General features: G+C 35.6%; 1 protein-coding gene across 3 annotated transcripts in view; it reads right to left on the bottom strand.

Moving 5' to 3' along the window:
* LOC115440351 (serine proteinase stubble) overlaps window positions 1-26450 on the bottom strand; it is a 146369-nt gene that overhangs the window by 54580 nt on the left and 65339 nt on the right. For 2 of the 3 annotated variants that reach the window (XM_030164613.2, XM_030164614.2), the window contains exon 3: window positions 5174-5272. In XM_030164613.2, coding sequence (XP_030020473.2) covers window positions 5174-5272 — 99 coding nt within the window. The remainder of the gene's footprint in view (window positions 1-5173; window positions 5273-26450) is intronic. The other variant, XM_030164615.2, reaches the window with a different exon arrangement.

Raw genomic sequence — 26450 nt, 5'->3', positions numbered from 1 at the left:
TAAATGCTCGCAGTTATTATTTGAGTGTAACAATATGTACATGGTATATGCTCAAAGATATAGTTTACTAGTGATTTGAACGACAAACTAACCGCCATTTTGATTAAACGAACGCAATTGTTTTTTTCTATATATCGCGAAAATAGTACAACCAGAACAATTTTTTTTTGACATGCTTAGAAATGACTTCTGATTGGGTCCTTTACGGTATCGGATTAGAGATTTAGATTGGGATCGTTTGTTGAAAATGGATTGTAATCCAAAAACAGTTGAGTTTCTCTGTAAGAAAATATTTGATGTTAACTTTACGTGTATGATTCCCATATACAAGTGTTTAGTAACAAAACTTTAGCTGTAGAAAAGGAAGCGACATTTAACGTTGTAAATCATAATGTGGTTTCCAAAATCACCATCACAGTAATTAGCTTTCAACGTAAAAAAAAATGTTGTCTCCTGAGCTAGGTGCATCATAGCTTATAATTCGACCATAGATTACAAAATCAATAGAATAGTCGGTCGAACTACCACGATGGCGATTGATGCGCAGGAATATTTAATTTATGAAAACTATGTTATTAATAATAATATTCTGCAATGCTCATAGACCTCTTCTAACAAAAAGATAAACGCCAAATGAATCGCTGCTAAAAAAAAATAAAGATTCCCACCTATCTACAATATTCTTTGGAGCTTTCAAACAACTAAAATTCACAGAGCTTTAATAAGTCCGAACATAATATATATAACAATACAAATATATAAAGCTGAAGAGTTTGTTTGATCGCGCTAATCTCAGACACTACTCAACCAAATTTAAAGACCTTTTCACTAATAATAAAGTACATTATTCCTGAGTCCTATAGGCTACTTTTTATCCCGGAAAAACTTTCTCGCGCAGGCAGAACGTCATCATAAAAAAATATAATTTTAACCCAGTTTCAAAGTACAACTATGGCACAGAGAAAGTCGAACATGGTAAGTAATCTCCGTCAAAGGGCACGCATCAAATAAAGGTGTTTTGTTGATCCCATCTTTACGAAAGCGACACCACTTCGCTTTCAACATTTGCCGTCTCTTTCTAACAATATGTTTAACAGGCTATCTCGGTCTAACACATCCTTTAGTTCACACGCGAATAGCTCGTTATCATGTGTGTATGTTATTTTGATTAGAGCTTGCTATTACGTAATTGCGTTTTTTATCGATTTAATAATGTAACATTATAATAAACTATACACATCTAATAATTATCAGAGTGTGCTATACGTTCAAAGAATGATGAGAATTTTTTAAATTAAATTGGATAAGAACATAAATATTACTATAAGTTTATTTTATATTACACCATAATTTGTACAACATAGTAACAAATTATAAAAATCACTGCACTAGTACAATCAGGTATCGCAGGATTTTTTTAAATATTTCTTATATTAAAAATTATATTTTCATAGCGTTTAGTGGTCTAGAAAAATAAAAAAATGACATTTTATGCAAGACAACTTTAGCAATTAAAAATACCACTATCAAACAAATCAAATAACTTTACCCTTAAAACGTTAAAGTACAAAACTGTGTACTTACTAAAGAAAATAATACGAAATAAAATGTTCAATCATCTACATAAAGCTGAACAACTTCAAAACTTCAAACCTAAACAGAAAAAAACTTCTTAAAATTAAATAAAAGGATTTACTTTACTTTAATAAAAAAAAAACAATTAAACTGAACGAATACAGACAATTTGAACATTTCAATTTGTTTATTTTTGTGGCTGACTGTACATAAAAAAGGTCCGGAAAAGGCCAATATAATATTTCTGTAATACCATACGAATACCGGCCAGTAACAATCCCTAACACTTATAAAATACATCAAGAACATATGTTCAGTTTCCCTTTTGAAAAATTATTTCCTTTGTGGCCGCACCCTCTTCTCAAACACACATAAATAAAGATGGTTTTCGTCGTTATTTAACGTAATTTATGTTATTACCCTAACCGTTCTAATTTATATGTTTTCTTACGTAAAATATTGGTTTATGAGCGAAAAGTACCCGGTAAACGGAATAATTTGGCAGGGGATTATAGCATCCTACGATCTCATGAGCACTTCAGATAGTTTGTAATTCAAGGTGTTACATGGTGTTTCGTCTGTTTATAGGTGGTCGTATCGCTTACCATCAGGCGAACGGCAAGCTCTTCTCATTTTCAAAGCGCTACAAAGAATTGATAAAAGTAAAAATTACGGGACATAACATTAATATGTACTGCAGCTGGAGTGGCGTGCAGTTCTTTGTCGTTTAACATCTGGTATTTGGGGACAAGGTTACCCGACAATCGTTAATGCTAATGAAAATCAAAAATGTGTACGTAAATGACATGTCGCTGGCTCACTAGCTTTTATGTTATATTTAATGTGCAAATTGAATAATATCACACGATTCTATGTCTTTAGACTGACTACGTTACAAAAAAAAACACATGTTACAAACATATTACTCCTTAAAGATTTCCTCACCACCCGGCTAGAAGCAGCCTGCATCCAGAAAATTGCATGCATCCTGAATTGTTCATTATTTCTATAAAAGCGACTAACTTCGCTCCACTTCGAGCAAAATAAACGCTCAACGCTTCCATAAACTTGTACACTAGCTCGGCTAAATTGAATACCACTTCAGTTCCAAACAATTTTCTCTGTCGCGAGAGTCTCATGAATTTTTATGCCAACAAAAGCGTTTATTTAAACGAAATTTGACATCATACCTTAGAGAATATCATTCTGAATCCGTTGAAGAAGCCAATACTTTCGTGTCTTAATAAATAACAAATATAACCGATAAGACGCATAATGTTTTTATACCCATTTCGGGTTAGTATTTTATTAACGCGAATTTCTTAGGATAAGTGCTTTTGAAAGGGTTTCAATATAAAAGGAAAGTCGTAAATATTTTGCTTAATTGATTTTTGAGAAATAATTTTCTGAAAAGCCGTTAAATAAACAAAGATTATGATGTTAATCATCGTTTGGGAATGGTGTTTTAATGCATTGACTAAGTCCAACATATAATACTGTAAAGAAATCTAGGAACAACCTTACTCTTCATACTGTCAAAATCATATATATTTGAGCCTTATTCTTCAAACTAAAAGCTCAACATTTGTATTCGCCGGTGTAGCAACCGCACCAAGGTAATGCCTCATTTATACTATTGGCGAATAATTGCCCGAATCTATATAAATAAAAATTAATCTCCATTTCCCTTGGTCATCGCATCACACGTGAACGGACGAAACAATTTCGCTGATTCTTTTTTTGTTATGTTTGTTATTATCAGGAGAAGGTTCTTATGAAAGAAAAAATTCAAAAAATTGTGCGGAAAATTATAAAATTGAAGAAAACTTAACGAAAATATTAATTTTATATAACTGTCAATTGTTTGAAATAACTGTCAGCGAATGACAGAATGCGCGCTGCAAATTCATAGTTAAGATAAGACAACGTCTGTCGGGTCAGCTAGTATATTATAAATTAGCCAATAAGTATGATTATGATTATAAGTCACCAACACACGTGAATATGTTGTTTACACACTTTTATTCGTGACTATTCCTATTTAAACATATAGTGCCCCACGTTAGTGTGTTGCGGATCAGATCAGCATAATTGTGGCGACTGGCGAGAGATAACCATGTCTCGTTAGTCAATATTTTATGTAGACTTTATTCTGCTTACTATAAGATGCAATGGGCTCAATTAAATGTAATAATAAAAAAGGGTTAAGAAAACAGGAAACCTAACAACAATATTCTAGAGTCTAAACTGTTAAACAACAACAAAAACTATCTCTAACTAGAGATTTATATTACGATAACCCGCACAATAGATACAACTATACATTATCCAGTGATATAACGCACTTTGCAATGACTCATAGTTAATGTTTGTAAACGATACCTTAACTATGTTGCAGATAAAGTCCTGTTTACATTGTTATAGAAACTCGCCGCGGTTATTATCAATTTACAGTAATAAGATTGGAATTACATTAGCATTTGTTGAGACATAAAAAATGTTTTTAACAATATCTTTAATGTTTATTGACAATCGTAATAAAACATTAAGTATGGATTAACAACTTCGGCGTATTTTAAAGCTTTTATTAGATATCTAGCTCAAAAGTGAACGCCTAACTTAAAACGTAATTTAATTCTTCAATCCGTCTTACCATGAGGTGGTTTTTCAAATTACCTGTTACCTCAAATAATGCTATTTAATTTACTTTACTTTAAAGTATGCACTTTAAAGTACCTATTTTGCTTTAAAACCATCAATATTCTTAAAATTTCACATTTCTTGTACCAAAAGGAAAGTAACATAATTTCAAAAACATCAAACTAATCCCTTGGACTGGCGTTAATCTAAGCAAGGGATAAAGTCATAAAATAACATTTATCAACAACGGTAATTTTTAACCCGAACATAAACTTTAAAAGCACTTAATATTTTTATGTAAATTTAAATAATACGAGAAATCCTCGAGTCATTAAACGCTATAAAGCGCCGGTGACATAAAAGTACCGCAACCGCTCAGTCATTGTGGCCGAGCCCTACGTGGGGCCATAAAAACGGCGGGACGTAATCCTGGATTTACGACTAAATCCGCGATAAGGAGCGCGAGTAACTACGTACTTTGTTGCACGTTGTGAATAAGCTTTGGATTTATTTGAAGTTTAGATGGTGTTTATTTCTATTATGAACGCGTTGAAGTTGCGCCAATATTTTGATTTGCATTTATAACAATTAGTCTGTTGTTAGTCTTTATACACTACTGACCTAGTGAAACCTATTTATTATACAACGATGAGGCAGAAATGTATTTTGACCTTTATGTCACAACATTACGTGACTTTAATTTATCCTCGTTTTAAAACATCAATAAATCGTTTAGTTTAGTTTGTGCTTCGTCTTATAATGAGGTGGAACATAAATATACAAACAAACAACAAATCCTTTTATCTGAAATTCTTGCCCTTTGAATATAACTCCCCTATAACATATTTACTACTGAAGTCATAGTAGAAGAACTATGTTCTCTAAGCTGTACTCACGGTACAAGGTCGCGAAGAATATCGTTCAGGTTAGGAGAAGGAAAGTGCAAAGTGATGCTTACTGTAGAATTGCTCACCGTTGCCCGCCCGGGGCGCGGGGCGGACGGGCGCACACAGCGCTAACAGCGCTACCGCCCACCACCATGTCATCACAACCACACCTGCAACAAACATCACCATCAGCCCAAGATCTTGTAAACTTCCCCAAGATTCCTAGACTAGTCCAAATTTTATTTTGACGTTGCTAAAAATTTATAAAATATCGGCTGTATTCGACAACTGATTAAGGCTAATGATAATGAAATCATAAAATAATTTCCTCTATTAACTGATCTACTGTGGACCTTATTTACAATTCAGGTCAAATTTTATTCAGTAAATCATGCTAAAATTTTGAAATTTTTTGGATACAGTTTTTAAATAGGCCTTTTGCCCTTGGTTACTCTAAGCTAAAATGCAAGAAAAAAAAGTCCTCCAAACATTTCTATACATTTTAGCTGCTAACTGTTCTTTGAACAATCATTTTATGGTCAATTTTGTGCAACCCGCTGTTTACGAGGCACGCTTAAGACCCACTTGTTACCATTATCTTTAAAAGATAAATAAGTGCTTAGAATGTCTTTATTATGCGTTGTAAATTGCGGAATGGTTACCGCATTATCGTTTGACAAGATAAAAGTTGGTTCCTTATTCCCTGCACAGAAAGGTCAGTTTTCTGTGCTATGAAATTCTAATACCCAAAATTATCAAATATATGTATTTATTATTTGGTTATTTTCAACAAATTCCGAAAAGTAGTGGAATACCAATCAATACTTTGTAATTCAAGTTGTTGGATCGAGCTTCTACTGTTTATGGGCGATCGTATCGCTTACCATCAGACGAACGGCAAGCTCGTCTCATCATTCCGAACAATAAAAACGTCGTGGAAACTTATAAGTACTGGAAAAACGGACAAGTGCGAGTTGAACTCAAGGACCGAGGGTTCAATGCAAACTAGGTTTTTTGTTATTAAATTACAAAGTACATATTTATGATTTATTTATTAAAAGGAACAAGTCACAAAAGATACATCGATACCTGGTTAATACAAACAAAAAGCTAAATAACGTTTCAATTACGAGTCGCCACGGCATGCACATAATACATAATCAATGAAAGGATAAAACAGGAAACTTTTTACTGTTTTTTTGTTTACATCTGCTGAAGACATTCTTGTTGCCAAATTTTATGATTCTATATATCAATAAGGAGCACCTATAGGTGTCGATTTCCTTGTAAAATCGCAAAATATGCGACATAAATGGTCCTTTAATCGCATTGACTTCAAGATGTATTTTTCATAGCTGAAAGAAACCGTAGTCCAGTATTTGAAATAAATTTCAACTTAATACTTCTACGCGGTCCTGATATTAAGTGTCGTAACAGAGCAGATGGACAGAGTGATCTTATGAAGGTTCCTATTCAGGAAGGAACGCTAAAAAATAAATTATAAGTATTAAAGAATCATTATGAATGAAGCCCTTAGTCATATATACGCTTAGTTAAAGGAATCCCCGAATAAAATATTCACAAATTACACAAATATTGTATCCGTAAAAAAAACTGAACCAATACTGCTTCACAAGTTCATCACTCGCTTAGCCACGGCACACCACATGATCACATTATCCGCGTAAAATTACATTTACGTTTAAAGAATGTGCAAATTCTGAAATACCTCAAAGCGGCTTGAATGTAGCCCGTGTGACATATGCGTAGTATTTTACTTCTGCAAACTTTATCATAGTAGATAACCAATATTGCATACCAACCAAAATTTATAAAAGTGCTATGTAGATACGTCAAGGATATTATTATTAAAAAAAAATCTTAGTAATTCTCAACTCTTTGTAACATTTATTCTTCTTCGTGTGCATGCCGTGGTCGCCTATAAGTTGTGACAACATTTAAATCAGAACTATTATTAAGTGATACACTCATTACTAATTTTTATATGTCATTTAGGCGAACCTTGAAAAAAATATTTTAAAAATAAAAAACCTAAATATTTAGCATTACGTTTAAACCCAATAGTAAGGTATAATCAAGCTAAAAAGTAGTTATATTGCCTCGTGTATTTTTGCTGGCCCACTTTTGATAAGGTTCTGGGCCGTTAAAGTGGCTCGACCGATAAGGTCCAAGAAAGCATTAAAGTATTTAACGATTGCGTCGCGACAATAACTTATTTATTAAACAAATCTGCGGCTTAAAATGTTTGTGATTTCTTTAACAAGATAAACATGCTGATTTATTGTCTAGTACTGCTGGTAATCTATCCTGCTAAAGAGTTTGTTTATTTGTTTGAATTAATCTCAGGCAGTACTGGTTCGAATTGAAAAATTATAATAGTGTTGGATAGCCCATTTACCAAGGAAGGCTATAGGTTATATAAGGCTAACATCACACTATGACCGAAAGGAGCGGAGCATCAATGAAGAATTTTGCAAGAACGGAAACAAAAATCTTTTTGGGAGCTTCCTTTAAGTGCGATGCGTAAACGGTTAAAGTTACGCAACAAATATATATGACGGAATTATTTCTTTTAAAAAGTTCTACAAAATATATTATAGACAAAGTCCTTCGCCGCATCGGTCTGCCTGTCTGAACGCAATAAACTCAAAATCTCAATGGATTTCGATGAAATTTGGTACGGAGATAGTCTGAGACCCTGGGAAGGACATAGGCTACTTTCTATCCCGGGAAAATATATAGAGGGACTTTTATCCCGAAAAACTTTTTCACACGACAAGCATACAAATACCATACTATAGTAGAGAAGGTTCGAATTGAAATTAGGTAAAAGATACCATATTTCAGAAGTTTTTGTTACACTTCGCATTAATGACAGTTAATCGGTTAAACAATGTTGGACATCAACCAAACCTTCTTAAAAAATAAACATCAACGACATTACTGCGATTCACTTAATTAAAGTAAACAGACTGGACCTACTTTACCTGAACTTATCAAATATTCCCAAATATAAGTAGGAAAAATTCCCGACCGCTAATAGGAAAAGTTGTAAGCAAATACACAGAAATAATCAAACTTCACGGAACTCGCATAAACACCAAGTTTCAGATGTTTCCAACATCCCAATTGATTCGGGATGGTGGAAATAGTTGCATATTACTATAAGTAGCCTCTTTCCGTATAGCTTATAATTGCGATGGATGTAGTTTTCCGATAGTTTTAGTAGTGACGATAGCCTAGTTGGGTGTGGAACGGAATGCCGAGATGAATGTCCGTAGGTTCAAATCCCAAGTGCACGCACCTCTGACTTTTCTAAAAAATTCTGTGTGTATTCTTTGTGAATTATCGCTTGCTTTACCGGTGAAGGAAAACATCGTGAGGAAACCTACATACCTGAGAAATTCTTTATAACAATTTTGAGGGTGTGTGAAGTCTAGCAATCCGCACTAAGCCAGCGTGGTGGACTAAGGCCTAATCCCTCTCAGTAGTTAGAGGAGGCCCGTGCCCAGCAGTGAGACCGTACATAATACAGGACTGATATTATTATTATTATATTGTATAGTTTTCGGGAAGGTAACCCAATACAACTTATACAGTCGTTAAGCCGGGGGGAACCGGTATACCGTTCGCCGGTTCCTCCCGGTGTTGACTGCGGGATCAGCCGCTTAAAAAAAAAACACAACATATAGGTATGTATCAATGCGGTCCGCATATCGTACTAATGATAATTAGATTTTACATAAATTACGAAAGGGAAGCCGGCAGGAATGGGGTCATATGGACCAGTCGCCACTGATAGCTAGGTGCTCTTTAATACTGTAACCGAAATGCAACCCCACTGCACCTGATAGTATTGAATAGGTTCAGATAGTGGCAAATGATGAGATATGAGTACACTTTTACATTATGCCGGACTGATTTTATTTATTGCTTTGAACGACGAGACGTGCTTGCCGTTCACCTGATGGTAAGCGATAAAACCGCTTATAAACAGTAGAAACACCATCTAACACCTTGAATTACACTTTTTTTGGTATTCTACTGCGCTCGCCATCCTGAGACATGAGATGTTAAGTGTTATTATGTCCAGTAGTTACACTGGCTACAATGTCTTCAAACCGGAACACAACAGTGACTACACACTGCTGCTAGGCGGCAGAAATACACATTGCGGTGGTTCCTACCCAGGCGGACTCTCACATATGAGAGACCTAACACCACTAAATAAGTTTGAAATCTGAGATATAACCTGATCCCGGAACGCAACACTTACATTGTCACTATGGCGGGTTTTACACCTTGAGTATGGGTTCATTATCCGGGAAAATACAAATACAAAAAAGTAAAAATATGTCGTCCGTCTCGGTAACTTAAACTAACCCCCTTATTCATAAACGTTTTTTATCGAACGACCGAGTAAGGCTGTGATAACAAGTCTGTTTCTCAGTGCTGACGGCATGGCAGTCTTCGCAGTGCGTAGACGTAGGGCCGTTGTGATTGGCTAATATTGAGATACAACAATAATAGCCAATCACAACGGCCCTATGTCTGTTTCTCAGTGCCGTTGGGCACTGAGAAACAAGCTTGTTATCACAGCTTTACTTAGTCCTTAGATAAAAAACGTTTATGAATAAGGGGGTTACTTTATAAAATTTTATTACGCCACATCCAAATTCAATTTTGGTATTTCTACCGAGTTACGTACAGCCGAATGATATGAAAACAATTCTGGAAGCGGGTCACATAGGGACACGTTGTTCAAAAACTTCTCCGATCGCAGTTTCGTGATACGGTTAACCCGTCGGCTGCAGATATCATTTTGGGTTGATATGTTATTGGGTCGAAGTGACCAATAAAACATGTATTAGATAAGTTTTGCTTGTCTATAATAATAAGCCTTTAGTTTCTTGCTTAGTAACATAGTGATTTTTTTATATGCTCTGCCAAATAACAGATTTCAAATTATTTTAATTTTGTGATTCTATTGTTTTTGCAACAATCCCTCTTTAGGTAAAAAGGTTTTCTATCCGCGTGAAATTTCATTTCTAGAAAACTCCCGCTTTAAATCTTTCTGCGAATTATCGCGAAAATGGTATATCTTTATCTTAATTTCACCCAAATTATCTATTTCATTGTAAATGTCTCTTTTTCAAACAAATCTTTACAAACTTTAGATTATTAGAAAAATTAGGTTCTGTGTCATTCCGACCGCATTAGCACAAAACGTGTTAACACTGTCAAGTGTTGTCCAAGTTTTATTATGTTCCTTTTTTGGACGCGAACCTAACTCTCCAATACCACTTACTCACTTTGATCTAATTTGGTAGGTATGCGATTCAACCACTATTCGTAGAGGAAAGGTTTTATTCGCAAGGACGATAAGTGATTTCCTCTCATTCTTTTACATGTAATTGCTTTTTCCGAATTTAAATTAATAAAAACTGCGATGGTTTCTCTGGTTGGGCAAATAATTTTTTGATCTGATTTCGAATTTCTAAATTGCAAATGTGCTACTCAAGATACGATTTATGCATGATATTACATATAGTTTCTGCTTCTGTACTTAATGCAGCAATCTTCCGATATTATAAGCCAGCTATAAGGCTATATACTGCACTGCCGGTTTCTATGACCAAGAACTGGTCATAGAAACCGGGGCAGGCCTTCAATGAGGTGGATCGACGACCTGGTCCACGTGGCGGGACGAAGCTGGATGAGCACTGCCCTGGACGGAACAACCTGGCGTGCATTGCAAGAGGTCTACACTCAGCATTGGGTGATTATGTAGGTTGAAGAAGAGAAGGCTATATTCTAGAAAGCTCAGCGAACCGCGCACGTTCATGAATCTCCATCTACGCTAATATAGGCGTTCAAGAGTATTTCGTAGTATACACTGTGTATTAATAAACCGATCCCAACATTGAGCAGGATCTCAAGTAGAAATTTAATCCTCATTATTATTATTAGCCGCAGGATGTCCACCACTAAACATGGGCTTCCCCCAAAAATTTCCAGAGCGACCTATTAGAAGTGTTCACAGTGACATTTCGTGTTTTGGACTATTTTATAAACAGATCTTGAATTTTCATTTAAGAGCTTGTTCTCAGCTGAGTCGACATTGTTTAATAAACAAAACTCAGTTCTAAAACCACTCATATGCTATGGACTTAAGATATCACTTGAGATTTTTTTTATTAAATAGGGACTATCTTAAGATACTGACCTTAATTTGACAGCGTCTCAGCTGATATCGTACTTCAGAGCGAAACTGAGTTTCATATTTTAATACGGCCCTTAGATAACTATGATAGAAATTATGGCGTTAGAAATAGGTGAAAGTTGACCTCTTCGTCCCGGTAAGTGAAAGATAGCATTTTTATGAGCGCATGGCACATTATTGTAACTATTTCCCTGTTTTGTAACAAGATTCATGACCTGCAGGTTGGGGTACACAACACGCGAGTTCATAAGCGATAGTGACTATGTTCGTCGTAATTGTGGGATGGATAATTTTTATTCAAATAGATACTATTGCTTAGCTATGACTTCTCGTGATTTAAAAGGGGGTTTTGATTGTAAAGCCTACAATGCTAGTTCCAAATGGGCAAATTAACTCCACTGCACCTGGTGGTATGTGGGATCCAATAGAATGTCGACTGACGAGAGATGATTACCCCTGGACTGTCGACACAATTATACCGGCCTGTTGAAACCGGATATACACAAGCTGATCCTGGAACGCGGCACGCTTAGGCGGGCCGCTATGGCGGGTTTTAACACCTTGTGTACGGTAACCGCTATCCGGTCGGATATCAAATATATACTACCACCAGTAAAATGTATCATCACTATCTTTACGCCATACGTCTTTATTAATTAGCCTGTAACCAATAATGTTTAACAAAGATTTCTTCTTACATCTTGTCGATAATTGTGACGATTCCTTCATAAAACCAGAACGATCCAAAAACCGCCTACTGCAGGTATATTCCACACACCAAAACCAGCATATCGCTATCTTGTTTTCGTGGGTACTATATACCTAAACACACCGAAACCAGAATAAATCTCGCTATCTCGTTTTCGTGGCCCACACGTCCCGTCGCTCGTAAACTGATCTATCTGTCAATACGACTTTAATGGGAGAGAGTCGGCAGCGGGAAGCGTTTCCTCGGCTCCAGACATAAATTCGTCTCCGAGTGAGGAATTTTTATTGAATCCCTGCCAGCCACTTATTGGGACTTGGCATTTCATCACATAACGGTTAGCTGGAATTCAATATGGGCGCGAATGCTGAAGGATTTGTGCACGAGATTTTATATGAGAAAGGTTCATGCCATCACGCTTGTGTAGACTTGTATACTGCCGTGCTAAGCGCAAAGCGGTATGTCAGGGAAAACTTATTTCGAGATAATCGAAGTTTTGTAAATATAGTCTTATAGGTTTATATGTAAAACTGAAATAGAGAAACTCTTTTAAGGTTTTTCTAACCATGTTCTAAACAAGATACCGTTATTTAAGTTAGTTCATTCCACCGACCTGGGGCCTTATTCTCTATCCCGCACGTTATTTTAACAGTGCGTAACAAGCACGTAACACAACGCGACATGTTTAGGACTATAGAAATTTGACTTACAGACTACCATTCCACGCACATTTCTCGGAGATAACATGACACGGCCGCGTTACGCGTTTACACTATCATACAGAATAAGGGCCCAGTACGACTGTCAATGACCAATCACCCCTGTGTCAACGCTCAGTGTTATTATAAAAAAAGTGTCACAGATACCTTTACAAAAATATTTTTATACTAACAATCAAAATTGATTAATTCCGTAACAATATTAGCTACTTAGTAATTCTTAACCTTAATTAATTATTTTTTCTCATATCTACGCAAAAACATAGACAGTAACTTTTAATTCCTTACTAATGCATTCGCAAAGAATTTTAAATACTACTCTGTATTCATCCTCGCATGGCGCTCAGTCCAGACCTGCCTAGCATTTATTATGTTAAACTTTCCTGATAAATACAATTATAAATTATACAAATCACATACTAGCCGTGTAGGGCATAACTCGAGCAGAAGATTCGACCTAGTTAATGCTGGGAAACCCCTTAGAAATTTGAAAGCATGTCTTTGATCGATGATAATTAAGATAAAGGTAGCGTAACTATTGATGATCAACTTAATTTTGTATAAAGTATTATGAGGAAATATAAAGAAAAGCTTTGGATTTAATTGCAAGATATCACATATTATATAAAAGTTGTGGTAAAAACCAAAAAGTCGTGGTATTTTTTAGCATTATAAAATTAACCCTGTATTATTATTATTATATATACTGTCCCACTGCTGGGCTCCTACTACTGTGACCTAGTGCGGATTAGTAGACTTTACACACCCTCAAAATTCCTATAGAGAACTTCTCAGGTATGCAGGTTTCCTCACGATGTTCTCCTTCGCCGTTAAAATAAGCGATAATTCACAAATAATACACACAAATTTTAGAAAAATCAGAGGTGTGTGCTCTTGAGATTTGAACCTGCGAACATTCATCTCGCCAGTCCATTTTACACCCAACTAGGCTATAGCCGCTTGTTACGACATATCATTCCCGTATGTTTTGTTGTTTTCTATCTACCATTAATGATTGTAGAAAGGCATCATAGCTACTATGTTATATACTATCCATCAGTTTGACACGACCCATTGACATCTTCTGCTAAAATTTAGCCATATTCCACCAAGCTGGCTTAGAGTATAAAATCAAAAATTCATCAATTTCCTGACAATAATGACACCCATCACTTTTTTAACGCATCAATCGAATCTATACTAATTTCTAATACGATTGAAGTAAAAAATAATGTAGGAGAAAACTGGTAACCAGCCGCGCTCCCTCGTCATTACCAATCGCCTAGATTAATAAAACTTGCCGCTGTATCGTAAAAACACGGCGGGCAAGTATAAGATTCTATATCGTTTGGTCTTCCAGACATATTCAAATCTCAACTAACTTTGATGGATTTTGTCTATTTCTACTGATAGCTTATGCTATTTGTTTTAATTTGTTGAGTTTATTGTTATTATTGAATATTATGAGACATCCAATGTTTCCAAATACCAGGATGCTATTATAATCTTCATCAGTCGCAGAATGTCCTCTGCGGAACTTGCGCATTCCTCAAAGTTTTCCAAATCGAACTATTGGAAGCTACCCGCATTCTCCTTCTGCGATATTTATTAGGTCATCTATTATAACATCAAACAGAAATTTGTAAGTTTTAATTGATTTCTCGGTGGTTTTCCTGTTATTGAGGATCACTATATGACCATAAATAAGACTTCGTACATTCCACATTTAGTTTTAGGAAATTTCCCCATAAAGTAGTACAGTAGAATTTAGCCAAGACTTTCGGCTGATTAATTAAGTTGTGGGGAAAGAGGTCGACTTCCGCAAACTTCTCTAATTTGGAGACGTTCTAAGGAAAGGACAGATTAACCGCATCCTAAATCAACGAGAATGTGTGACGGGGTTAATGAGAATGTAACCCTTGCGTAAGGAGGGGTTACAATATTTTGTTACATTTTCCTTAATTATTTCAAGATGATAAAATTAATAATAATTTTTGTATGAAAATTTCCATACAAAAATATTTTTGTGGTCTTTTAAATTTGTATGTTGATTTTATAGCCTATTCAGATCTTACATTAACCGTAAAAAATCCTGTCAATAACGACGATATTAAGTCTCAGCTGGAATAATTTATGTTCAACATAGATTTTGTTTCATATATTCCAGTGTTTGAGTGACGTTATAAATATAGCAAAGCCGAATCCCTCTTAGCCAAATTTCGGCCACGACAGACTATTATAACGGAGGTCAGCCAGGTATGCAGGAGATATTGTGTACAAATGTGTGCGCAATACACAGGTGCACTCTCTGTCCCTTCCCTCTAATAGTCCGATGAAACGGTAATCTGTTATAACCGGAGAAAGATCAGGTGCAGGACCAACGGTTTTACTTGCATTCTGAGTCACAAGGGTATCACACCATCAACTTTCTGATTTCAAACTACGACTTAGTAATATTTAAAATGGAAAAATTCAGTCAATAATTTTCGGACCAACCCGGAATTCGAACCCAAGACCTTAGCGAAGTAGTCATACTCGCACAGCGTACGCATTACAACTACGTCATAAAAGCAGTCATATAGCAAATATATGATCATCACCATATTTCGTTTACAAAAACCACAAAACATCCAGTTTTATAACTGGGAAACTGATAAATGTGTCTAACATAGGAAACGAGGATAAAACGGCCAATTAATTGGATATATCCAGAACAGTCTCTGTCATCAACCTCAATGACAATCAAGACAGGCGTGCGAACTAATCGCATCACTTGATATGCGCTCGTGCTGAATCAATTTATGTAATTGGTGCTGTGATCTAGCTTACTAATCCGTGTCAGACCGGCATTCTCTGGGTTTGCTCGCTTGCTGATTAATATCGGGGTACGAGATTAAAAATGTTACTAGGTCCTAAAATTTTTTGGAGCTGTTTAGTGTTGAGAATGATAGTAATGAAGATTTTGTCCGTAATGATATTGGTTACGAAAGTATTACTATTATGTCTTTTGATTGTGGCATTGAAAACAATACAATCTATATTGAATTCTGCTACTACATTTCTAAAACCAATTGCCCTTGAATTTGACATATAGTCATTGAATCGAGATATTTTGTATCGAACACGATATTGGCCAATATTTAACACAGCAACACGCAATGTGGTACAGCCCAAAGCCGTTCTCGATGCAAGGAAAGTCTTGCCCTACAGTCGGGCGGATACACGCGATAAATTCCAAACATAATTCAATCTAATGAGTTCGTGTCACGACAACCAGCGTCCGTAAATTGACGACAGCAAAACGTATGTTTCTTCGTTCACGGTCCTCAGACAAATGCATCAGTGCGTCATACGGAGCACACAACCGTAATTATATATCTATCAAGTGAAACTATACTTTCGATCATTGGAAAACAAACTGGAAAATCGGAAGCGTTGCAAATTGACGGCTCGACGTAAAATCAGACTGTGCCCGCCGTGTCATTAAGCGCTGTAAAGCAACAAACGTGTATTTAAATGTCATTTATATCGGCATTGTTCCGTTGATTTGCAGCGGCGCAGCGGCTGGAAGGCTCGAATGAAAGTAGGGTTAATTTTGTTACGCTGAATTTGATAGTAAAATTGTTTGACAGGGTTGAGCAAATGAAAGGAAATTATAAAGAGTGGTGAAGGCAAAATATCCTGTATTTAACAGCTTAACGTGAAGTAAATTAAATTCTGTTTTAGCTCTGCAAAGCCTTTGTGTTCAAGTTTTAACTTGACGCTCAATATTTAAAACCTTTTGCTCGAGCTTTTCGAGCGAATGAAAAAGGCAACGGGGATAATAATTTTATCTCTGGTGCAACACATTATTGGAAAATCACATAAATAACAATAATTGATTTCGCTACAGTGAACACCCATTGTTATGGACTCATATTTCTTGATTTAATACGATCTACTTTATATCCATAAAACAATTTGGAATACATTAAATTTAAAAATCTGTACCTATGCACCACATTACATATTCGTTATTTGTACATACACAACATTTTTATGGTCACTATCTAACGATATAAATAATATGAAACATTACATTTTATATTACGTCAATTAAGCTGTAAGGTAGGCCAACATCAACTTCAACTCATTTGAACATTTCTGTTCCCACGTAAATTTTTATACCATCCACAACACAAACGACCAACAGCTCGTTAACTACAAAAAAGACAACCCAAATAGGGTTAACTTTCTGCACAACAAAGCAGTTAGCACGACACACATGTTATTCACAGGAATCCACATCAGAAATAATGTTGTTCACGTCAAACACCCCGCCGAGAATGGACAGTGCATCAGTCATTACCATAATAGTAACCAGCACCCTACATAACGTTACCACTGGGTCACCATACTTTAGCTTTCAGACCAATGAGTAAGTCGCAGATGTGACAGATATTGATGGGGATGGTGTTGATGGGTCAGATCGTTTGCGGTACGTTTGATCCAAGATTGGTTAGTGGGTAGATGATACGGAAGTCGTATGGTATGAGCGTGGTGACAAATGGATTGGATGTGATTTCGTACGTAAATCTCAAAGTTTATTGATTCGCGCTTGGGTATTGATATGAAATTTTAATCACCCTGTCAGGTTTAATGTTTAGATCGGAGCAGAAACTGAAGGGCTTTGTTGAATTGACTTATATGTAGATGTTAGACATTTGAATCGATTGATAGAGTTACAAAATTGAATAAGGCTACTCGTACGACGTACAAAAATGAATACAAAAAATGCTTAGACAAGATACAAAAAATCGATAAAAGTGAAATGACAGTTCGAAATCAATTCTTTTGACTATCACCTGCCAATCGACATGTTACTTACTCTGTGCCCAAAGCTTTCTTCGAATTCGTCATAATGTTTTGACAAGTAAATTTGCGGACCACTAGACACACGCTTTCACAAGCCATGACTGACAGCTATGTATCAATAGCTCACAGCTGTTACTTTCGCTCGGGCCTCGGTGATGGGATGACAATTGGCTTTGTGTTTGACCATGACGAGGTAACGAGGCAATTAATGCTCAACGGACTTGTACGGTTTGATTTATTGCTCTTGCGATTGATTTCTTATTGACAGTTTTCTGTTTGTGATTTACGGATAACGGTGACTTGGTCAAGCACTTTTATCACATCTAAGAGTTACTTGTTAAAAATAATGAGATCAAATACAAAATTCACAAGATCTATTACTATAATCTAGTAAATTATTTTTCTGGTGGTAGAATGTATTTTATATCCGCCCAGATAGCGACTACCGTACACAAGTTATTGTAACCCACCATAGTGACCCATATAAGTGTGTCGTGTTCCGGGATCAACCTGTGTATATCCGGTTCCAACAGGCCGGCATAATTGTGTCGACTGCCGAGGGGTAATCATCTCTTATCAGTCGACATTCTATTGGACCTTATTCTACTTACCATCAGGTGCATTGGGTTCACTTTGTCGTTCACGTATAAAAAATAACAATAATATTTAAATGAGTGCTTTGTACTATGCATAACTTAACCAAAATTGATGATCGTATAAAAAAAATACATATTTTCATAACAATGTTTATTTTTATAACAGGATTGAAAGATTGCTCAACAAAACGAATACGACCCGAAGGATTAACGTATCCCCTGGTATTGTTGCTGTGTTTTCAAAGGGATTGTGAAAATCGAAAGCTGGTGAAAAATCGTATTTGGAAAACGTGAAGGGCTAATCATTTATTGGCATCAGAGGGCTTTAAAAATAAACACAAATATTTGTCTCGGATGCCTAAAAATATTTATTATGATATTTTTTAGAAATAAATAATATCAGATCTAAATTATACACTGTCCCACTGTTGGCCACAAACCTCTTATAATGAGAAGGTTAAGTAAGGTCAAGAACATAGACCATTTTTATTTGTCCACAAATATTTAACTGTTAACCAAACATGATCTTGAACTCCTTAAGAATACAATAGGGATTAAAATCCTCCACGTTGGTCTGATGCGGTTTCGCCACGCTTTGTAGGCTGCAAGGCAAACGTATATACGAAGGGTACTAAATAAAACAAAACAAAATTACACAAAAACAAAGAGAAACAATACCGGGATTATTAAACACCAATACTTTCAAACATACCTACGCTAAAAAAAAGACTTCACAAAAATCAAGAAGATAAAATACGAATTTCTACGTACACGATGTAAACATCAGAACGAAAGATGGAGAAAAGGAAATTGCGTCAAGAATAACATTCCCAAAAGGGCACGCAACGATTGATAACCACGAAAAGGGATACAACAGTCCCTTCTGCACGATGCTTGTGATATATTGCAAACAATCGAAGAAAAATATAACAAGAATACATGTGTTTTTTCTTTGTATCATGGGCGCCGCTAACATTACTTTTAGGGAAGTACATCTGCATTTACACACTATAAGTAGGTACTACATAATCATTCAAATTAAGTATTTATGCAAAGAAAAATCGTGCGGATATTTGCATATTAGGTTAAACCATAATAAAATTTCTGTGGTCGATAGTTAAATTGTCATTCAGTGTTTTTTTTTTTTTATGATTTGTTCCGGGCAGGGTAGTTCACGTGCAACCGCGTCACGGCGCCCATGCTTTATACATTATTTTCATTAGGCAAGTTACTTATTTTATTCCTAAAAAGGAAGATACGCAATTAGTGCATTCTTGCTTCATCGGGCCTACAAATATATTGGACAAAAATTCGCTGAGCAAATAGATATGTTTTTTCGTATATTAATCGTTTTAAGCTATTTGTGACGTTCGTTGTAGTGCTGGAAGTTTTTAATATTGATATTAGTAATTGTCTAAAGAAAGACAAGACTCAGGCAGCATAATAGAAAACCAAGCTAGACTAAAAGTACATTCAAAAACAAGTCAAGTTCAAATGTTTTTTTAATTGTTCCAATTGTAATGCTCAAAATTGATCCACTTTCCATTTCAGTAAACGCAAGCGTAGCATTCGCTGATCCCCGCGACCGCGATCACGCGAAATAGAATCCACGAAAGTAACATGAATAAATTACGGAATCATTACGGATGATTTTTTTGAAACTGTTAAATCTATACTATTATATAAAGCTGAAGAGTTTGTTTGTTTGTTTGTTTGTTTGTTTGTTTGAACGCGCTAATCTCAGGAACTACCGGGTCAATCTGAAAAATTCTTTTTGTGTTGGATAGCCCTTTGTTCGTGGAGTGCTATAGGCTATATATCATCACGCTATACCCAATAGGAGCAGAGCAGTAATGGCTAATCTCAGGAACTACCGGGTCAATCTGAAAAATTATTTTTGAGTTGGATAGCCCTTTGTTCGTGGAGTGCTATAGGCTATATATCATCACGCTATACCCAATAGGAGCAGAGCAGTAATGGCTAATCTCAGGAACTACCGGGTCAATCTGAAAAAATATTTTTGTGTTGGATAGCCCTTTGTTCGTTGAGTGCTATAGATTATATATCATCACGCTATACCCAATAGGAGCGGAGCAGTAATAGCTAATCTCAGGAATTACCGGTTCAAACTAAAAAAATATTTTTGTGTTGGATAGCCCTTTGTTCGTGGAGTGCTGTAGACTATATATCATCACGCTATGACCAATAGGAGCGGAGCAGTAATGAAAAATGTTACAAAAACGGGGAAAATTTATTAGTTATGAGAACTTCCGTTGCGTTCGCTGCGTAAACGGTCAAAGTTATACAACAATGATGAATGAGTATGACGGGATTGTTCCTCTTAAAAAGTTCTATAATAATATATTATAAAACAAAATCCCCCGCTGCATCTGGCTGCCTGAACGTGTTAAACTCAAAAACTACCCAACGTATTCAGATGAAATTTGGTATGGAGACAGTTTGAGACCCAGGGAAGAATATAGGCTCCCGGGAAAATATAAGCGTGACTTTTATAACGGTAAACTTGAGCCCGAAAAACTTTATAACGCGGGCGGAGCCGCGAGCAAAAGCTAGTGAAATATAAAATTGATGGATGGATAACTGTTCGTTAATTTTTTTTTTATCGAAATTTTATAATTTAAGGGTTCATTAAATTATAAAATTTCGATAAAAAAAAATTAACGAACCGTTGTGCTTATCGACATTTTACGGTTAATAGAAAATAGTCTTTACATAAAGATGAAAGGGTTTGAAATAAATTTCTCAAAGGTAAATTACGCTAAAAGAACATATTTTTAGAAATCGACATCGAGTCAATACATCGCGTGTTCAATATCGTTCAAGTTCAAGGTTAACAAAACTATGATTCTCTATCGTAATGCAATATTCGAATAGCTTAAACAAATTCAATTCCTCGGAAGCCAAAACGCATAGCCAGAATTGCATAGCTGAATACGTAATTTTAAGTCCAAAAAACACCAAGAGACCAATTTTAAAACAATTAACATGACCATATTATCGTTCCTTATCGTTACCCAAAACCTCATACCAGACATTCAACCTTGGACAAAGTATGCGTGTAATTCGACAAGTCCTTAGACTGTATGCTTTTAGTCCCACTACACATGAATTCACTTAGGCAATAACCCTTACTCGACTTCACGCTAAGTACACAAGCTACTTTTAAAGGACTGTCTGGGTAACGTATGAAGTCGACTTTCAACCTTCACGCCTAATTTAAGTTATATATACTAATAATATTTAATTACCAAAAAATATGGGATATTGTATTTTCGACGTGTGATATATGTTTAGTCTGACAAGGGTTGGCTTGTACAAACACCCTGGCCTTTTGAGTGAGCGCTTAGACGCTCGCAACCCTTGAAACATTAAGTGACCATGCTGAGGGCAATATCAATATAAAGTAATTTTAATTTACACGTTCTAATGACTCCACTACTATTGTAAGAAAATTGGTCGCTGCGACAACGTCTTAATTTCAGTCATCGTTATACTATTATACACGTCATATTCACACTCAACTAATAAAAATATCAATAAAGTATCTGGGTATTTTGGTGACAGTATTCGTTATTCATGGATGATTTATAGCATACTGTTAATAGAGGTAAAGACTAGTATGTGGTTGTATTTATTAATACAATACCAAAATGCCCTTGTATTAAAATATCAATATGTTAAATCAAGAATGTGACCTATTTTAAAAAACATGTCTGTAAGCATAATTACAGGAACTTATCTCACCAAATATAATACAATATAACCGCCCACGGGTCCTGTCCTTGGATATCTTCCCTTCCTGAACCCTCATCAATATCCTAATGCGCTCCTGCCGATTCATTAACTCCGATGTTGACCGAATATTCATGGTTCCGGGTTATCTTAGATCGACTTTTGCCAAAATGTAAGCAGAAACCGCTCATAATGGAGAATGATTTTAAGGACAGTATAAAAACATTAATCATTGGTTTTGCTAGTGGCTCCGCGTGATTTTTTTCTGTGATAAAAGTCCCGTTTTATATCTTCTTGGGATAAAAAGTCTATAGGCCACAATAGTAATGTAACTTCCCATTAGCTTTGCTATGCAGGGAAGTCGACAATTAACATTTCGAACACTTCTCTATCTTTCTATTTGATTAATTTCGTTGCGGGATAATGACATATTAGTTTTCCCTGAGACTCGCCGAGCTTCACCGCTCGGTGTCATAAAATGCGTGCCACTGCTGATCCTGGCTTACAGGAATTGTTGTGGTGGGTGTGAGGGCGGGAAAGATTCTTCCAAATAGCGAAATAAATTCTGAATTGGTTTAGTAGTTCCTGGGATTAGCGCATTCAAACATATAAACTATTTAGCTTTGTACATTAGTATCGGTTAGACTCTGTACACAAAGACAAAAAGCTAACGACGCGTAAAATATAAATAAAACACGTAGTAATCATGCAGACAGAATCTGTGGCATACAAATCTAAATATGCGCTGAAGAGGAGATGAGAACATGCGCATCAAATATGTCCATCTCACCTCGTTATAAAACACCTCATGTCCATGATTACCACTTACTATAAAAAAAACTTAACTTTAGAAAATTCAGAGGTGTGTACCATTGGATTTTGTACTTGCGCACATTCGTCTTGGTACTCCCAACTAGGCTATCGCTTCTTCTTAGTGAAGTGTATCAACTAATAAAAAGAAAAATAAATGAAGAGCTATTTTTAGAGGACACAAATTTTCTAAAATGCTTGTCTCAGACTAATGCTGGCTACACGCCTAAACCTTAAATGCCTACAAAGGCGATACACACTTGACATAATATTATAGTAACCTTTAGTTGATAGGCCGTTATAATCAATGGAATATATTTTGTAGGTAATTTAAAAGCAATATTTCTAGTTGGAGAACATTATTAACATCTTAGGTCTCGGGGTGGTGCGGTCCCACGGTGTCCATGACAATATAAAGAGCGGACTTTTCTAATGGAATATTCTAGATGTGATTATATTGTTCTTAACATCTTTCGGATTCCTCGTTTTGTCATTCAGTCATACAAAACAGTGACTAAGCGTACATACAACCCGATTACTGGCCTCCATTTTAGGTTTATTTACGATTTTCTTAGTTTCTGTTTTCTGTTCAATGTTAACCAAGCGGCGATAGCCTAGTTGGGTGTGGAACGAACTGCCGAGACGAATGTCCACAGGTTCAAGACCCAAGGGCACACACCTCTGAGTTTTCTAAAAAAAATATGTGAGAAGTTCTCTATAGGAATTTTGAGGGTGTATGAAGTCTACCAAATCCGCACTAGGCCAGCGTGGTGGATTAAAGCCTAATCCCTATCAGTATAGGAGTCGGTGACCAGCAGTGGGACAGTATATAATACAGGGCTGATGATGATGATGATGTTAACCAAGGCATTTTATTTTGCCTCGGGCTACCTTTTGAAAAATTTCACTGATACAAAAAAGGTTATTATACCATCATCTTCAAAGGTACATAAATCCATACCATATTACTATAAACCAACGTCCGCGCTCCATATCTGCCGTGCCACTTCCCAGGCTCACGTGAGTAGCCGTTGCCTTATTAAGAGACATATCGGGCCAGCATCGGTATTGGAAATCGCAACATTGCTCGCCGTGTGATACCCAATTTATTAGATGATGCGATAACGTGATCCGTAATCAAGTTTGAGATGAAGGAATGCTCATTTGCAACTTTAAAGTTATTGGATTTTAATTAGTATATGGATTAAAATAAAAATGATTTAATATTTTACTCACACATGCACACAATATATATACACGAAAACCCACTCACGAACGCCAAATATCCAGATTGATGGTCTCAGAAGAAGCGCAATTAGTATAGACGATATATATGTATATAGTAATAAAATAATAATATTTAAAATACAAATGCAACCACACACGAGAGTTTAAAAAAACATAATGACCATAACAACTTAAAAAAACAATATTCTAGCTACAGTAATTTTTCTACGAATGCAAACACTTTTTTTTATACGATCATGCCAAAGTGTCTGCACTGCACTTAATGGTAAATGGAGTGCGATCCAATACAATGTAGACTGATGACGAGACGAGAGATGATTACTCCCCGGCAGTCGACACAATTATGTCGGCCTGTAGGAACCGGATATACACGGGCTGATCGGAACGCGACACACTTACGTGGGCCACTATGGCAGGTTTTAACCTTATGTATCGCCTTGTGGTCGCTATCCGGGCGGATATAAAATACATACACCAGCAAAACTTCATTGCATAGTTTTTTAATATAAATTGTGACTAAAATATTTTATATCAGCGTTATTAAAATCACTTAAGTATCTTCCTTCGATATAAAACCGTATTTACATAGTTATTGCGAACGTCATGTCGTATGAAACTAAAATCAAAATGAACCCTGTTCAATATTCTAATTTGTTTTGTCTAGAAAATTCATTGAATAATTAATTAGAAATGTCTCCAACGTATTCGTTCGGATAAATAATGTATATCTTCAAGTTAATCCAAGGATTTGTCGCCAAAATCACAGAATAATTAGGAATTCAGGCACGTATATCGGGAGAAATGTTTACCTTCATTATGTAGGATGTACATAAATCCTACTATACTATTCTCCTAACATTATTAATGCGATATCTATACTACTAAATAAAGCTGAAGAGTTTGTTTGAGCGCGCTAATCTCAGGAACTACTGAATTGGTATTGAATTTTTTTCACTAATAGGAAGCTACATTACTTTTGAGTGCTACAGGCTACTGTTATCCCGGGTAAATATTTATTCTAAAAAAAAATCATGCGCAAGCAAAAGTTATTAATCGTAGTAAATATAAGAAAAAATCTTCGGATAACAATAAAATTTTTGTAACATAAACATTACCCAAACACGATAAATCTAATTTTCTTTAGACTCATATTTCTCATCAAAAGAAACTATGAAATTCAAACCCACGTCGATGTACCTGTGTGAATTTTAGATTAGTTATACAAGGTACAGAATAAAGGGAAAAAACAGTCCCTTTTCCATTAAAAAATGTTTCGGGAAACAGAAGCCGCTTTTATAAAATCAACTCACAAATTCGGCCCAAAAGGACTCCGTACAAAGAAGTCGCTAACAATATTTCTTTTATTTGTCGCGAACTTCTAACTGCTTTAGCTCATCCTTTAAAAGTTTTTATTATGAGTTCAGTTGTTAGACTTATAAAGGGAAAAAATGAGAATGTTCCTAAGTATATTATGTCTTGAAATTGTTTTGTTTTATTGTGAAATAATTTTGAGAGCGTAGGATTTCGTTGTTCAACAAAAAATTAAAATTGATAGATTTTTTGTTGTAATTTGGACTTAGAATAATTTAACATGTGCGCTGTATAATGTAGGTAGATATTCTAACTTTGACTTTTCGGGCTACCAACTCAGTCCCCCCATGACCATGAAGGCGGCAAAGTCTTCGAAACATCGGGAGTAAATAATAATATAAAGAACCGCGATGAAATCTCGAAAATGGTTTTATTTCAATACTTCAGAATATTAATTAAAAAGTCCGATCTATTCCGTTATCAGTGAATTCCATACTTTCCTATTTTCAAACTATCACCGAGAGAGGCATATCGGCTATAAAATAAAGCATAATATAGAAATCACTAGTATAAGAAGGATCTACTATTAAAGGCATACTGAATTTTCATTCAAAAAACTATTTGTCTAATCAATAGAGAACATGTTTAAGTTTGTAATTGCTCGATCTCCTTATACAGAGCTCGTTGTATTAAACGTTTCTATTGCTATCTTAGGCAAGCTATACTGATTAATTAAGGAATTTCCTGTTGTGTTTTTCTTGGTATTAATTTGTAATTTTATATGATAGTGGCTTTCCTTTAAAATGCGGTTTATTGCCATATCCATAGTAATAACTACTGCACTTAGGTTTTTTTTTATCTTTATTTAAAGAGCTTGGTCGTAATTTCACATGTCGCTTCGTACGTCGGCTTTGTCGGGTCACACTCACTTTTCACGATGTCAATACATTTTTTTATTAGACCCTTCCGACGCGACCGACAAAAAACTATTTATAATGTCCACATTGAAACCCAAATTATAAGGTCCAGTCCGCACACACTTCGACAAAACATGACGTACGACTTCTCTAGATTTAACAACTAAAAACTCAATAGCTTAAGTTACGT

Source organism: Manduca sexta, chromosome 19 (genome assembly GCF_014839805.1).
Source record: "Manduca sexta isolate Smith_Timp_Sample1 chromosome 19, JHU_Msex_v1.0, whole genome shotgun sequence".
In the NCBI taxonomy this organism is placed as follows: Eukaryota; Metazoa; Arthropoda; class Insecta; order Lepidoptera; family Sphingidae; genus Manduca; species Manduca sexta.
This window is presented reverse-complemented; position numbering and strand designations above follow the sequence as displayed.